The sequence below is a fragment of the Tachyglossus aculeatus genome, unplaced genomic scaffold (genome assembly GCF_015852505.1).
Source record: "Tachyglossus aculeatus isolate mTacAcu1 unplaced genomic scaffold, mTacAcu1.pri scaffold_242_arrow_ctg1, whole genome shotgun sequence".
Classification (NCBI taxonomy): Eukaryota; Metazoa; Chordata; class Mammalia; order Monotremata; family Tachyglossidae; genus Tachyglossus; species Tachyglossus aculeatus.
The window spans coordinates 82,063-98,344 of record NW_024044957.1 but is presented as its reverse complement, the minus strand read 5'-3'; the positions used below and the strand labels follow the sequence as shown (position 1 = coordinate 98,344).

The 16,282-nt window shown below is 46.0% G+C and overlaps 1 protein-coding gene across 1 annotated transcript; it reads right to left on the bottom strand.

Annotated features, from left to right (window-relative positions):
- Window positions 1-8,192: 8,192 nt before the first annotated feature.
- Window positions 8,193-15,940, bottom strand: LOC119923763 (olfactory receptor 473-like). Its single transcript, XM_038743020.1, has 4 exons — window positions 15,386-15,940; window positions 11,419-11,481; window positions 10,879-10,916; window positions 8,193-8,538 (listed from the first exon to the last, which is right to left on the bottom strand). Exons 1-4 carry the CDS (start codon window positions 15,938-15,940, stop codon window positions 8,193-8,195), a joined length of 1,002 nt encoding a protein of 333 aa, XP_038598948.1.
- Between the last annotated feature and the right edge of the window lie 342 nt (window positions 15,941-16,282).

The following is a 16,282-nucleotide window of genomic DNA, read 5'->3' as shown; positions in this document are numbered from 1 at the left end:
AAAGAGAATGAGGTGTGAATGTGTCACTTAAGCAATCTAACAATAGCCTTTAATGAACACAACTGTGATCTGAACTCTGTTGCAAGTGCTAGTGACAGTATAATCTGTGAACCGATCGTAAGTATTCATGACAGTACAACAAAGTAATGAAATGCCCTCTCTGCCTCAAAAGTTTCTTCTCTAGGAAGAGAGACAGGCACTAAAATGATTTACAGATAGTTGGATGATAAAGCAGTGAAAAATTAAGTCACTTGGTCTCTATGAAAGTGCTACAAGCGGCTGTGAGTTCTTAACTATGTGGTTGATGCAGAATACCTGGGTGGAATATGGGGGATAAACCTGGAGGGGAGAGGAGAAATTAAATAAGGATGGCCTCCTGAAAGAGATGAGATTTCAAAAAGGCTTTGAAGATGGCCTAGTAGTGTGAGCAAGGATCTGTGTTCTAATGCTGGCTCCACCACTTGTCTGCTGTGTGACTTTGGGGAAATCACTTAACTTCTCTGTGCCTCAGTTACATCATCTGTAAAATGGAGATTAAAACTCTGAGCCCCATGTGGGACACAGGCCGTTTCCAACCTGATTATCTTGTATCTACCTCCGGACTTATTACTGTGCCTGGCACATAGTAAGTGCTTAACAAGTACCATTAAAAAAAAGCTATCATCTGCCATACATTGATGGGCAAAAGATTAGAAACAGAGAACCATGAACAAAGCACAGTGAGTAGGTCAGCTAAAGCACTAAATTTCTATGAAAGACTCTATGATTAACAGGAATTGTGAGCACCTAGAAAAGTAGATTTCTGAAATGAAATCTATGTATTTTACAGGAAATGAAATCTCCTTGATATCAAAATTTTACTGCACAATTGTGGAAAGAGGTGCAGTCATTCATTCATTCATTCATTCATTCATTCAATCGTATTTACTGATCGCTTACTGTGTGCAGAGCACTGTACTAAGCTCTTGGGAAGTACAAGTCGGCAACATATAGAGATAGTCCCTACCCAATAACGGGCTCACAGCCTAGAAACGGGAGACAGACAACAAAACAAAACATGCAGACAGGTGTCAAAATCGTCAGAACAAATAGAATTAAAGCTATATGCACATCATTAACAAAATAAATAGAATAGTAAATATGTACAAGTAAAATAAAGTAATAATTCTGTACAAATATATATACAAGTGTTGTGGGGAGAGGAAGGAAGTAGGGCGGGTGAGGATGGGGAGGAGGAGAGAAAAAACGGGTGGCTCAGTCTCAGTCAGTCGCTCAGGATCACTTTGATTTAATTTCGTAGGCTACATTTGCATTAATTAAAGTACAAAATAACTCAAGGAAATACCTTCTCTCCTCTTCCTGCAAAAATTTCAAAATTTAGGCTCAATCTGCATAAGACAGAATGAAAAAGAATACGGAACTATTTACTGAATCCTCCTGTTTCTGAATATCCCTTAAAAATTTTCTTCATTATCCAGGCAACTAAAGAGAAGTCTTCTTGGTCCCCACTATATCCAAGCTTTAGGCTATGATCACACATACAAGGTCTTTCTAGAAGAATGCCTCTTCATGCTTAGTGGAAGAACCTGCTGACCAGGCTGTCACTGTCTAGGTGTCCTGTTCCCTGGTCCTCTGTGCCGCTTTTGCTCTGCAGCGTGGCTCAATGGAAAGAGCACGGGCTTTGGAGTCAGAGGTCATGGGTTCAAACCCCGGCTCTGCCAGTTGTCAGCTGTGTGACTTTGGGCATGTCACTTAACTTCTCTGCCTCAGTTACCTTATCTGTAAAATGGGGATGAAGACTGTGAGCCCCCCCGTGGGACAACCTGATCAACGTGTAACCTCCCCAGCGCTTAGAACAGTGCTTTGCACATAGTAAGCTCTTAATAAATGTCATTAAAAAAAAACTGTCTCCCCCAACACCAGCTTAAATGCTAGCAAAGGCCCCTGGTCCTCATGAAAAGGCAGGGTCTGGGAGAGGTTTGGAGGCTGCAAACACCGTGAAAATTATCCAGCAATCAAGTGAAGATGCTGATGTCAAGGTTCCTATGCCAGGCACTGTATTAGGACTCGTGGCCTATGACTGGAGTAACATGTGCATGAGTAACATGTAATCCTCCTCGACCTCCTCGACCAAGTGCTAAAGGGTACAGACACATCACACCGCCATCACACCACGCGGCCTTGCTGCTCCCGGAAGGATCCTCTCCTCAGAGCGCCGCCACAGATGACCAGGACTCCGTTCCGTGAGGCCCGCCCGCCCGCCATCACACCGCGCGGACTTGCTGCTCCCGGAAGGATCCTCTCCTCAGAGCGCCGACATAGACGCCCGGGACTCCGTTCCCGAGAGGCCCGCCCGCCCGCCATCACACCGCGCGGCCTTGCTGCTCCTGGAAGGATCCTCTCCTCAGAGCGCCGACATAGACGCCCTGGACTCCGTTCCCGAGAGGCCCGTCCGCCATCACACCGCGTGGCCCTCGCAGCTCCAGGAAGGATCCTCTCCTCAGAGCGCCGCCACAGGCGCCCGGGACTCCATTCCCGAAAGGCCCGCCCACCATCACACCGCGTGGCCCCCCGCTGCTCCCGGAAGTCTCCCCTCCTCCAAGCGCCCCCATAGACGCCCCCTACTTCCACCCCCCCCCCAACTTAAGCGACCTTCCTAAAAGTGCCCCCCATCCCCCCCCCTTCCCGGTCCGGTCCTGACTGACTCTCCACCCCCCCCACCCCAGGTAAAAGGCCCTTGTTAGTACCATGTTACATTAACGACAACCTCATTGGCACCTCCTCAGCCCTCCCATGCTAGTTGGCTGTTCACTCCTCTCCCCAGGTATCTCTGCTCCCTGACCCCCCTTAACAGGCCCACCCTACACCAGCACATAATACTTTGTATGTGCTCTCTGTGCCATCATTATCTGTCAATTCTATTACTGCCATCGCCTACTTATATCATTGCTACTGTTTTATTGCTTCTGCATCTCAATTGTTAACCTCCCGCTGTACTGTCACTCGCCCTGCTGACCTCACCATGAACTTTCAATTCCCTTGCTCCCAACTGCCATTCCCATTCCTCACCTTCCCCTCTCCCACCCAGCTTTTTCCCTCCCTCTCCCCCAACAAGACCGGAACTCCCCCTCACCCCCTACCAAGGATCCCTCTGTACCAGCGCCAGTCCTCCACTCCTCCCTCCCGCCCCCCTCCCTCCCCTTCTCCCCGCCCCCACCCCATCCCAGTTCTCCTTTCCCATCGCCACCCCTCTTCCCACTCCCCCCGCCCAGGCCCCCGCCAGCTCAACCCAATCCAAACACTCCCCACGCCTAGCACCCTTCACCCTCCCTCCCCTCCCTCGAAAGCTGCTGACAAGTGTGAACCTCTGGAACCCCCGCTCCGTTTTAAGTAAGATCCCTTTCATCCTGGACCTATTCCTTTCCAGCTCTCTACTCCTCCTCGCCCTAACTGAAACATGGCTGTCTCCAGATGACACGGTCTCTTCTGCTGCTCTCTCCAGTGGAGGCCTCTTCTTCTCCCACTCCCCCAGACTCACCGGAAAAGGAGGAGGTGTCGGTTTCCTTCTCACCCCCCAATGTCGCTTTCGCACTATCCCTCCTCCCCCTTCCCTTTCCTTTCCTTCCTTTGAAGCCCACATTATTCGCCTCTACCACCCCCTCCAGATTCTTGTAGCCGTCATCTACCGCCCTCCTGGCCCCACTTCCAACTTCTTTAACGACTTTGACCCCTTCCTCACCTTCCTTCTCTCCTTCTCCATGCCCACTCTGATCCTCGGAGACTTCAACATCCACATGGATATACCTGATGACTCCTCTGCCGCCCGCCTTCTATCTCTCCTCGACGCTGCCAAACTCTTCCTCCACCCCACCTCACCCACTCACCAACTTGGTCATACCCTCGACCTCATCATCTCCTATCGCTGCACTGTGTCCACCCTCACCAACTCTGAAATCCCTCTCTCTGATCATAATCTTCTCACCTGCTTCCTCACTCAAACTCCTTTCCCCTGTAAATCCATATTACTCCCTCACAGAGATCTCCGCTCTCTTGACCCCATCCATCTTTCGGAGCGCCTCACACCCCACCTCGCCGCCCTCTCCTCTCTACCCAGTCTTGATGATCAGATTACTGCTCTCAAATCTACCCTTTCTACTCAGCTAGACTCACTCACTCCCCTTTCCCTTCGCCACTCTCGTACCACTAACCCACAGCCCTGGATCACAGCCACTGTTCGCCTCCTTTGCTCTTATGCTCGAGCTGCCGAACACTGCTGGCGAAAGTCTAAACACCATGCCAACCTCGTTCACTACAAGTTTATCCTTTCCTGCCTTAACTCAGCCCTCTCCTCTGCCAGACAAAACTATTTCTCCTCCCGTATTGACACCCATGCCCATCGCCCCCGCCAGCTCTTCCGTACATTCAACTCCCTTCTGAGGCCCCCGGTTCCTCCCCCTCCACCTTCCCTCACCCCCAACGATCTGGCCTCCTACTTCATTGACAAAATTAAATCCATCAGGTCCGACATCCCCAAAGTCACTTCCCCCCCTTCTCCAACCCCCCGGCTCTCAACACTCTCTGCTACTCTCCCATCCTTCCCAGCAGTATCCTCAGAGGAGCTCTCATCCCTCCTCTCAAGTGCTACTCCGTACACCTGTGCTTCTGACTCCATTCTCTCTCATCTCATGAAATCTCTCGCTCCATCCCTTCTCCCCTCCTTAACTTCCATCTTCAACCGCTCACTCTCCACTGGTTCCTTTCCCTCTGCCTTCAAACATGCCTATGTCTCTCCCATCCTAAAATAACCCTCTCTTGACCCCACCTCACCTTCTAGTTATCGCCCCATATCCCTCCTACCATTCCTTTCCAAACTCCTTGAACGAGTTGTTATGCGCTGCCTCGAATTCCTCAACAACAACACTCTCCTCAGCCCCCTCCAGTCTGGCTTCCGTCCCCTACATTCCACGGAAACTGCCCTCTCAAAGGTCACCAATGACATCCTGCTTGCCAAATCCAACGGCTCCTACTCTGTCCTAATCCTCCTCGACCTCTCAGCTGCCTTTGACACTGTGGACCATCCCCTTCTTCTCAACAGGCTATCTGACCTTGGCTTCACAGACTCCGTCCTCTCCTGGTTCTCCTCTTATCTCTCCGGTCGTTCATTCTCAGTCTCTTTTGCAGGCTCCTCCTCCCCCTCCCATCCCCTTACTGGGGGGTTCCCCAAGGTTCAGTGCTTGGTCCCCTTCTGTTCTCGATCTACACGCACTCTCTTGGTGACCTCATTCGCTCCCACGGCTTCAACTATCATCTCTACGCTGATGACACCCAGATCTACATCTCTGCCCCTGCTCTCTCCCCCTCTTTCCAGGCTCGCATCTCCTCCTGCCTTCAGGACATCTCCATCTGGATGTCTGCCCGCCACCTAAAACTCAACATGTCCAAGACTGAACTCCTTGTCTTCCCTCCCAAACCCTGCCCTCTCCCTGACTTTCCCATCTCTGTTGACGGCACTACCATCCTTCCCGTCTCACAAGCCCGCAACCTTGGTGTCATCCTCGACTCTGCTCTCTCGTTCACCCCTCACATCCAAGCCGTCACCAAAACCTGCCGGTCTCAGCTCCACAACATTGCCAAGATCCGCCCTTTCCTCTCCATCCGCACCGCTACCCTTCTCATTCAAGCTCTCATCCTATCCCGTCTGGACTACTGCATCAGCCTTCTCTCTGATCTCCCATCCTCGTGTCTCTCCCCACTTCAATCCATACTTCTTGCTGCTGCCAGGACTGTCTTTGTCCAGAAACCCTCTGGGCATGTTACTCCCCTCCTCAAAAATCTCCAGTGGCTACCGATCAATCTGCGCATCAGGCAGAAACTCCTCACCCTGGGCTTCAAGGCTGTCCATCACCTCGCCCCCTCCTACCTCGCCTCCCTTCTCTCCTTCTACAGCCCAGCCCGCACCCTCTGCTCCTCTACCGCTAATCTCCTCACCGTACCTCATAATCGCCTGTTCTGCCATCGACCCCCGGCCCACGTCCTCCCTCGGGCCTGGAATGCCCTCCCTCTGCCCATCTGCCAAGCTAGCTCTCTTCCTCCCTTCAAGGCCCTGCTGAGAACTCACCTCCTCCAGGAGGCCTTCCCAGACTGAGCCCCTTCCTTCCTCTCCCCCTCGCCCCCTTCTCCATCCCCCCCATCTTACCTCCTTCCCTTCCCCACAGCACCTGTATATATGTATATATGTTTGTAAATATTTGTTACTCTATTTATTTATTTATTTTACTTGTATATATCTATTCTATTTATTTTATTTTGTTAGTATGTTTGGTTTTGTTCTCTGTCTCCCCCTTTTAGACTGTGAGCCCACTGTCGGGTAGGGACTGTCTCTATATGTTGCCAACTTGTACTTCCCAAGCGCTTAGTACAGTGCTCTGCACACAGTAAGCGCTCAATAAATACGATTGATGATGATGATGATGATGTGCTGAATATGCATTGGCAAATCCCTCTCATGTATGTTTGTCATTAAAGTGAAGTACAGATTATCAATCAATCAGTAATATTTCTTGAGTGCACAGCATTGCACTAAGTCCTTGGTAGAGTATAATACAACAAAATTGGTAAGCACATTCCTTGCCCACAGAGACCTCACAGTCTAGTGGGGGAGACAGACATTTCAATAAATTATGGATCTGTACATAAGTGCTGAGAGGCTGAGGGTGGGGTGAATAAAGGGTAGAAATCCAAGTGTAAGGATGACACAGATGGGAAAAGGAGTAGGGAAAATGAAGGCTTAGCTGGGGGAGATTTCTTAGAGACAGTGTGCTTTCAATATGGCTTTGAAGGAAGGAAGAGTGACGGTCTGTCATATATGAAGAGGGAGCAAGTTCCAGGTCAAAGGCAGAATGCAAGGAATTGGCAGACACTCTATTAAAAAAATCCAACATAGCCTATGACTTAACCCAATGAGCAAAAGGTTTTTAAATGGCAGACTTTTTTTCAATTCCTTATAATTGACATTTTATGTATTCCATATATGTATTTGTTGGGTCTTTGACAGAGACATTTAAATTAAATATTAGTTCAAGCAAACTAGCAGAGAGGCTATGGTTGATTAAAGCCTATAAAAACCACTTTTAGTCTTGTGAAAGTAAATAGAGATGTGTTTTTTTTTTCATTTATTAAACTAACAATAGGCTCCATCCTTCACTAATCAAAATCACTTCCTTTTCACATTTCACTTCACATTTTTTTACACTTCCATTTCCTTACATGAAGATCATAGATTAAAGGAAGTACATTACTTGGCAATGGGTAAGGATCTTTCTGAAGAGTCCCCTAATTTTTGTGAATGAATATCTTGATTGTGATAACCATCATGCAACATGGGATGATTTGACCTGTAGCTCCTTACTGCTTTCATGCGGTAAAGCAAAGCATGTGCAAGTTCACATGTGTAGTTAAATTCATTCATTCTTTCAATTGTATTTATTGAGAGTTTACTGTGTGCAGAGCACTGTACTAAGCGCTTCGAAGGAAAATTCAGCAACAAAAAGAGACAATCCCTGCCCACAACGGGCTCACAGTCTGGATGATTTTATATGTAATAATAATGATGGTATTTTGTTAAGTGCTTACTATGTGCAAAGCACTGTTCTAAGCGCTGGAGAGGTTACAAGGTGATCAGGTTGCCCCACGGGGGGCTCACAGTTTTAATCCCCATTTTCCAGATGAGGTACCTGAGGCACTGAGAAGTGAAGTGGCTTGCCCAAAGTCACACAGCTGACAGCTGGCAGAGCTGGGATTTGAACCCATGACCTCTGACTCCAAAGCCCGTGCTCTTTCCACTGAGCCACGCATGAGGTAACTGAGGCAAAGAAAAGTGAAGTGGCTTGCCCAAAGTCACACAGCTGACAGTTGGCAGAGCCTGGATTTGAACCCATGACCTCTGACTCCAAAGTCAGTGCTCTTTCCACTGAGCCCGCTGACCATTAGTTTTTCCCACAGAATGCTCACACACCTATATTCGGTATTCAATATACTGAATTCCTACATGTTATCCTTCAACCCATTAATTTCTACACCTGACCTGACTCCCCTTTAGCATTAGGAAATTCCTTTGATGAGAACCGTTCTTTTTAGGGCCTCCATCACGTCGTTGTTCCTTAAGTAATAGATCATGGGATTCAGCATGGGGATCATGACCAAAATACAGGCACCATTTTGTTCAAATCCACTGACTTGTCAGAGCTGGGTATCACGTAGATAAATGTGACTGTACCATAGGAGAGACTAACAGCTAATAGGTGAGACACACAGGTGGAGAAAGCTTTGTGTCTTCTGCCTTTGGTAGGCATTCTCAAGATGGAAATGAGACTATATACATAAGTGGTGATGATCGTCCCAGATGTAATTATGACAGTGATGCCAGCCGAAGATGCCTGAAAGATCTTTGATAGGTGGGTGTCAGAACAGTATAATTTCAACAGAGCAGGTGTATCACAACAAAAGTGGTTAATTTGATTGGGTCCACAGAAGAATGAGCTAAAGACACCATATGTACATAACAGAGAATTCATAAAGCTTGCAACATAAGATACAGAAACCAATGAGGCACGAGCCTTTTCAGACATAATAAGCACTTAGTACAGTGCTCTGCACACAGTAAGTGCTCAATAAATACCACTGGATGAATATAGATGAGAGGACTGCAAATTGCAGCATATCCATCATATGCCGTGACCGCCAGGAGAAAGCATTCTGAGAATCCAAAAGTTGCTGTCAACCAGAACTGAGTGGCACGGGCTGGGTAGGAAATTGTCTTCTTCTCTGCTAGGAAGTTTAACAGCATCTTGGGTGTGACAGATGAGGAAAAACACATTTCTGAGAAGGACAAGAAAAAAATACATTGGAGTATGAAGTTGAGAATTGACTCATTAATATAATGATGACTACATTTCAAAGCAGAGTAACAGAATACACAACTAGGAACACTAAAAAGAACATCACTTGCAAATTAGGGTCACCTGCTAATCCTAAAATAATGAACTCTGTCACTGCAGTATTGTTTCCATTTGCCTTTATTGCTTGTTAGCAGTCCGCTGAAATAAAAACAGAGACTCAATCAACCTACTGCATTTATTGATCCTTACCTTAATAAATGTTGTGAGTATGCAACAGACTTAGGGCAGCGACTCCCTCTTGTTGAGGAATTTACAGTCTAGCTACTAAAGTCAGTGAACTGCCCTGGCATCATAGTTCTTTATGAAAGAGAGGAAGAAAGAAGCATGGGTGAGAGGAAAAATAACTGAACACCACCTAATCACACAATAGAAAATGAATGTCAGTGAAGGATTGATTACTTGCAAGAAGAAAATGGAACAAGCATCTGTTTTGAAATTCATATTCCTACAGATTACAGTCCTCGAAAACAGTTTTTCTTTGTAATTTGCAAAGATGTATTTTATCATCTTCAATCGGCTTGGCTTAGTGGATAGAGAACAGGCCTGGGAGTCAGAAGGTCAGGGGTCCTAATCCCGGCTCCACCACTTTTCTGCTGTGTGACCTCAGGCAAGTCACTTCAGTTCTCTGAGCCTCAGTTACTTCATCTGTAAAATGGGGGTTGAGACTGTTAGCCCCACGAGGGATAGGGACTGTGTCCAACCCAATTTCCTTAGTACAGTGCCAGGCACATAGTAAGCATTTAATGAATACCATAATGATAATTATTATTAATGTTATTTAACAAGCAACCCAAGGGACTGAGGGACACAGTTGCTGCCCCACCTGGGGCTCATAGTCTTCATCTCCATTTTACAGATGAAGAAAAACTGGGGCACACAGAAGTGAAGTGATTTGCCCAAAGTGGTACAGCAGACAATCAATCAATCAATTGTATTTATTGAGTGCTTACTGTGTGCAGAGCATTGTACTAAGCGCTTGGGAAGTACAAGCTGGCAACATATAGAGACAGTCCCTACCCAACAGTGGGCTCACAGTCTAGAAGGGGGAGACAGAGAACAAAACCAAACATACCAACAAAATAAAATAAATACAATAGATAGGTACAAGTAAAATAAATAAATAACTAGAGTAATAAATATGTACAAACATATATACATATATACAGGTGCTGTGGGGAAGGGAAGGAGGTAATATGCGGGGGATGGAGGGGGGACGAGGGGGAGAGGAAGGAAGGGGCTCAGTCTGGGAAGGCCTCCTGGAGGAGATGAGTTCTCAGTAGGGCCTTGAAGGGAGAAAGAGAGCTAGCTTGGCGGATGGGCAGAGGGAGGGCATTCCAGGCCCGGGGGAGGACGTGGGCCTGGGGTCGATGGCGGGACAGGAAGGCTGAGTAGGTGCGAATGAGGTTGTCGTTAATGTAACTTGGTGATAACAAGGGCCTTTTTCCCGGGGTGGGGGGGAGAGTCAGTCAGGACCGGACCGGGAAGGGGGGCACTATAAGGAAGGTCGCTTAAGTGGGGGAGGGGTGGAAGCAGGGGGCGTCTATGGCGGCGCTCGGAGGAGAGGAGCCTTCCAGGAGCAGCGGGGTCCATGCGGTGTGATGGCGGGCGGGCGGGCGGGCCTCTCGGGAACGGAGTACCGGGCGTCCATGGGGGCGCTCTGAGGAGAGGAGAGGATCATTCCTGGAGCAGCGGGGGCCACGCGGTGTGATGGCGGGCGGGCGGGCCTCTCGGGAACGGAGTACCGGGCGTCTATGGCGGTGCGCCCTGAGGAGAGGGTACTTCCAGGAGCAGCAAGAACGCGCGGTGTGATGGCGGGTGGGCGGGTCTCTCGGGAAAGGAGCCCCGGGCGTCTATGGCGGCGCTTTGAGGAGAGGATCCTTCCGGGAGCAGCGGGGGCCATGCGGTGAGATGGCGGGCGGACCTCTTGGTAATGGAGTCCTGGGCATCTATGGCGGCGCTCTGAGGAGAGGATACTTCCGGGGGCAGCAAGGCCTCGCAGTGTGATGGCGGGCGGGCGGGCCTCTCGGGAACGGAGTCCCGGGCGTCTGTGATGGCGGGCAGACATAGAGATGGAGATGTCCTGAAGGCAGGAGGAGACCCAAGCTCATCCGCGTGGTCCAAGTGACATCCAAGTGACAGAGCTGGAATTAGAACCCAGATCCTTCTGACTCCTAGCTCCATGCTCTATCCACTACACCATGCCGTTTCTCATGTAAACCAAGCAATCATTATTTCATTTCTAGGTTTATGCAATGAATCAATCTACTGTATGCCGAGCATTATAGTCAAGACTTGGGAGAGAACAACAGAAGTAGTAGTAGAAATAATCCCTTCCCTTGAGGAGCTTACTATTTACATCTGCTACACAAAGCTGTAAGGGTAGATGGTTGAGAATGGAGGGAAGAGGAGAAATGGAGAGCAATGAATGTGAAATAAGAATTGCGGTGGAGCCTCCCCAAACCTGTTCGGCTTGAAGGAGTTTACAGAATGATATTTTCAGGATCTTCCCTTTAGAATTTAGTCCCTATTGAGGAACCAAAAAAATTGCTTGAAAATCTGTGACATTATCATATCTTTCAGAATAAATAATAATAACAGATAGTTTAGCATGGAGGAGAACACAGTATGATCAAAGAAGGTAAATTGAGTAAGTTCAATAATTGTCAGGTTTGAGGAGGGAGGGCATTCCAGGCCAGAGGCAGGACTTGGGCCAGGGACTGGTGGCGAGACAGGTGAGACTGAGGTACCATGAGAAGGTCAGCACTAGAGGAGCGAAGTTTGTGGGCTGGGTTGTAGAAGGAGAGAAGTGAGGTGAGGTAGGAGGGACCAAGGTGATGGAGTGGACACCTATCCACTGTTTGGCCTTAACTTCACCCATGACAATTTCCCCAACTATAAAGTGGGGTTAATAATATCTGAACCTTACCTCACAGTGATGTTGTGGGTAGCAAATTAAAATAACTAATGTAAGGTGCTTTAGCAAAGAACACAATAGACTATTTATTTTAATGTCTCTCCCCCTCTAGGCTGTAAGCTCATTATAGGTAGGGAAGATTTCTGCTAATTTTGTTGTATTGTACTCTCATTGTACTCTCCCAAGCATTTAAAACAGTGCTCTGCATACAGTAAGCTCTCAGTAAATACCAGTGGCCGAATGATTGACTGCAGAAGCTTGTCCCTTTACTCAGCTGCAATGCACAGCTTTGCAGAATTCCGAAGGTAAGAAATTATTTTCCTCTCCTGAAATGAGATCTTTGCCATGACAGACAATAAATAAGACGTGACAGAAAGATGAATGGGCATGGCTGTGCAGGGTTAAGAGCTGAGCCTAACTGTAGAATAGGAGCAAAGAACAATGCTTGCAAGGTCACCTGGAGCTTGGACTCTTTTGAGAATAATGTCAGTCACACAAACTCTGTTTTAATTAGCCATCAATTTAATTTTTCTCAGAAATGAATAACTGAATAATTATGACTCTAGTCAGTAAAGCCAGTTTCAAAAATGAAAAACACACGATGAGATGAAAGAAATGTGATATAAAGCAACCACAAAAACTGAGAATGATGAATAAAATCCAAAAAATAAGAAATAGAAGCTAAAAAGGTCTATGCTGTAGTTGTAAGTAAGGGTTAAATGGGCATCGCCTTGTCATGTTTTTGTTATGTACCACATAGTTTCAGAATCACTTCTACTTAGAATACATATCCTTTGATATTTTCACTCAATTATTGCCTTTATGCTTTTAGAATCTCCACTTTATTCAGTGTGGTGTTTCATGGCCATTCAGTTGTCTTTTCAAATACAGAAAAGATCCATTCCTCTCAGATTTTGGTCCCTGTACATCAAATAATTTTTAAAACAAGAAATATTTCATTTTAAAGTAAAATTGTGACAGACTTAAAAAAGATATATTCAAAATAAATTTTGGGTCACACAATAAGCATTTCATACATTAGTGTATAATGAAATGCAACTATGGAATAACTGAGAAAAATATGCAATTGTTAGGGCTGTTATATAGGAGGCAATGTCCCAGAAATTTGATGAAAAATTATAAATCCTGAAGGTTTCAGGAATTATTACACAGTCTATACCATTGATTCAGCATCTGGGAAACTACAATGGAATTAGTAGACATGATTCCTGTCTTCAGAGAGCTTACACTCTAACAGAGGAGATGGACAATAAATTATAGCTAGGAGGAGGTAATAGTGTATTAAGGTATGTAGGCAAATGCTCTGGTGGGTGAAGGTTGGGGTAAGTGTGAGTACCCTGCGCTTAGGTGGCATGTACATGCCAAAGTGCAAGTTGGTTTGTTTGTTGTGGTATTTGTTAAGGTGGTACTATGGGCCAGGCACTATACTAAGTACTGGAGTAGATACAAGAAAACCAGATTTCACAAAGTCCATGTCCCACAGGAGGCTCACAGTCTTAATCTTTGTTTTACAGATGAGGTAACTGAGGAGTAGAGAAGTTAAATGCTTTGCCCAAGGTCACGCAGAACTGGAAATAGAATCCTAGTCCTTTGTCTCCCAGGCTCATGCTCTTTCCACTAGGGCACATAGATTCTTAGGTTGGGGGCATATAGAGTATGGATAATGAGAAAATCATGGAAGGCTTCCTGGAAGTGATTTAACTTTAGAAAACATTTGAAGATGGGGCAAAACCATTTTTTATGGGTACAATTTCATATATCCCTTTTAAATGATTTTAAGTGCTTACTATATGTCCAGTACTGTTCTACGTGCTAGGGTAGATTCAGGTTTACCAGGTTGGACATAATCCTTCTCCCACATGGGGCTCACAGTTCTAGTTGGAGGGAGGACCATTTAATCGAAATTTTACTGATGAAGTAACTGAGGCACAGAGAAGCAAAGTGGCTTGCCCCAAATCACAGCAAGCAATTACCAGAGCCATGATTAGGATCCAAAGCCTATGACCGACTCCCAGGCCCATGCTCTTTCCACTAGGCTAGATTACTTTTCTCTCCCTCCCCTGTTCCAACTCTCCTTTTCCTGCCATCCTCTCTGTTCCTCCCCCCTTTCTTTTTTTCTTGAGAGCCCTTTTCATAGTTCTTACTCTCTCTTTCAGCTCAGTGTCAAATCATTTACCATCAAAGAAACATTGCACTTCCCAAGCGCTTAGTACAGTGCTCTGCACACAGTAAGTGCTCAATAAATACGATTGAATGAATGAATGAATGAATTCCCTCGATATATGAAAAATTGACCCACCAACCCCTTTAGTGCCTCCTTCAGTTATCATTTCTTGATCCTGAATATTTATTCATTCATTCGATGGTCTTTTTTGAGTACTTACTACGTGCAAAGCACTGTACTAAGCGCTTAGGTGAGCACAATACAACAATAAACAGACACATTCCCTGCCCACAACAAGCTTACAGTCTAGAGGAAAGGAGACAGATATGAATACAAATAAATAAAATTACAGATATGTACATAAGTGGCGTGGGGCTGGGAAGGGGGAAGAGCAAAGAGAACTAGTCATGGCGACTCGGAAGGGAGTGGGAGATGAGGAAAGGTGGGGCTTAGTCTGGGAAGGCCTCTTGGAGGAGATGTGCTTTCAATAAGGCTTTGAAGGCACAGAGAGTAATTTTCTGTTGGATTTGGAGAGGAAGGACATTCCAGACCAGACGCAGGACATGGGCTAAGGGTCGGTGGTGAGATAGGCTTGATCGAGTCACATTGAAAAGGTTAGCACTGGAGAAGCTAAGTCTGTGGGCTGGGTTGTAGAAGGAGAGAAACAAGGTGAAGTAGGAGAGGGCCAGGTGGTGAGTGCTTTAAAGCCAATGGTGATGAGTTTTTGTGTGATGTGGAGGTGGTTGGGCAACAACTGGAGTTTTCTGGGGAGGGGAATGATGTGTCCTAAACTTTTTTATATAAAAATGATCCGGGCAGCAGAGTGAAACATGGGCTGGAGTGGGGCGAGACAGGAGGCTGGGAGTTCAGCAAGAAGGCTGATGCAGTAATCCAGGCTGGGATAAGATAAGTGTATTAAGGTTTTGTATTCAGAGCATTTATAGAAAGAATAGATGACAGAGATTATATGGAAGAGTTTAGGCAACTATGACCAAGTGATAATTTCAATAGATTTTCAAAATGGAAATTTGATGCCTAATGTGAGAAATAAAAGGTTTTTATTCACAAGTCTTAAAAATCAAACTCTCATTCTAAAGACGTATAAAGTGCTCCTAGAATTTCAAAAATGTGATTTTAGAAGTCAAAAAGGATTTTAAAGGGAAATTGGAATTTACCACTTTTACAAACACACACACACACACACACACATTTATATATTTCATAGTATTGCTAGAGCATCTGGACTAATGATTTTCATCCCAGTAGGAAAATAATGTCCTTCAAACAATACTTTTTCTCATAATATCAGGAAAGACTTCCCTTAGCAACCATTCTTCTGAGAGTATCCATAATTTCCTTGTTCCTCAGGCTATAAATCAGAAGGTTCAATATGGGGATCACCACCACGTAGAACACGGACACCACTTTGTTCTGATCCATCGAGTAGTTGGAACTGGGACTAACATAGATAAATGTGACAGTCCCAAAGTACGGCATTATGGTCAAAAGATGAGAGGAGCAGGTTAAAAGGATTTGTATCTTCCCTCCGTGGTGTGTATTATCAGAATGGCAGAGGTAGAGATAAAAGATGACTATAATCATAGTTGTGATGGTCACCATGGTCCCTGAAGAGATCGATGGGAAGATCTTAGCTAGATGGGTGTCAGAACAAGAAAGCTTCAAGAGGGCAGAAGAGTCACAACAGAAATAATTGATTTCATTCGGGCCACAGAACCATAAGCAAACAACCCAGTTGGTATACATTAGAGCGTTTATGATACTTGTTAGGAAGGAAAGAACTACCAAGCCCACGCGTTTCTTTTCGGACATGATGGCCATATAGATCAGTGGTTTGCAGATCGTAGCATACTGATCATACGCCATTACTACCAGCAGGAAACACTCTGAGCCTCCAAAAGTAGCCCCAATGAAGAGTTATGCTGCACAGGCTGGTAAAGAAATGGTTTTCTTCTCAGCCAAGAGATTTACCAGCATCTTGGGTGTCACCGAATAGGAAAAGCCTGTGTCAGAGAGAGATAAATGACCAAGAAATAAATATGTTGGTGTGTGGAGCTGACAGTTGATCTTCATTAGCAGCGTGATGGTTAAATTCCCCAACAGACTAAAAGAGTAGATCATTAGGAATACCACTAAGAGGACAGTCTGAACCTCGGGATCATCTGTTAATACAAGAAGAACAAATTCAGTCACCCTCGACTGATTTCC

Bases quoted from the DNA above. Each gene is read 5' to 3' on its own strand.
- LOC119923763 (XM_038743020.1), bottom strand. From the start codon at position 15,940: ATGGCGTATGATCAGTATGCTACGATCTGCAAACCACTGATCTATATG. The intron at 11,482-15,385 runs GTTGCTAAGGGA...GTTCCTCAATAG, and splicing joins TGGATACTCTCAGAAGAATG to GGACTAAATTCTAAAGGGAA. The intron at 8,539-10,878 runs GTCCGCCCGCCA...TGGTGTCTTTAG, and splicing joins CAGGACTCCATTACCAAGAG to CTCATTCTTCTGTGGACCCA.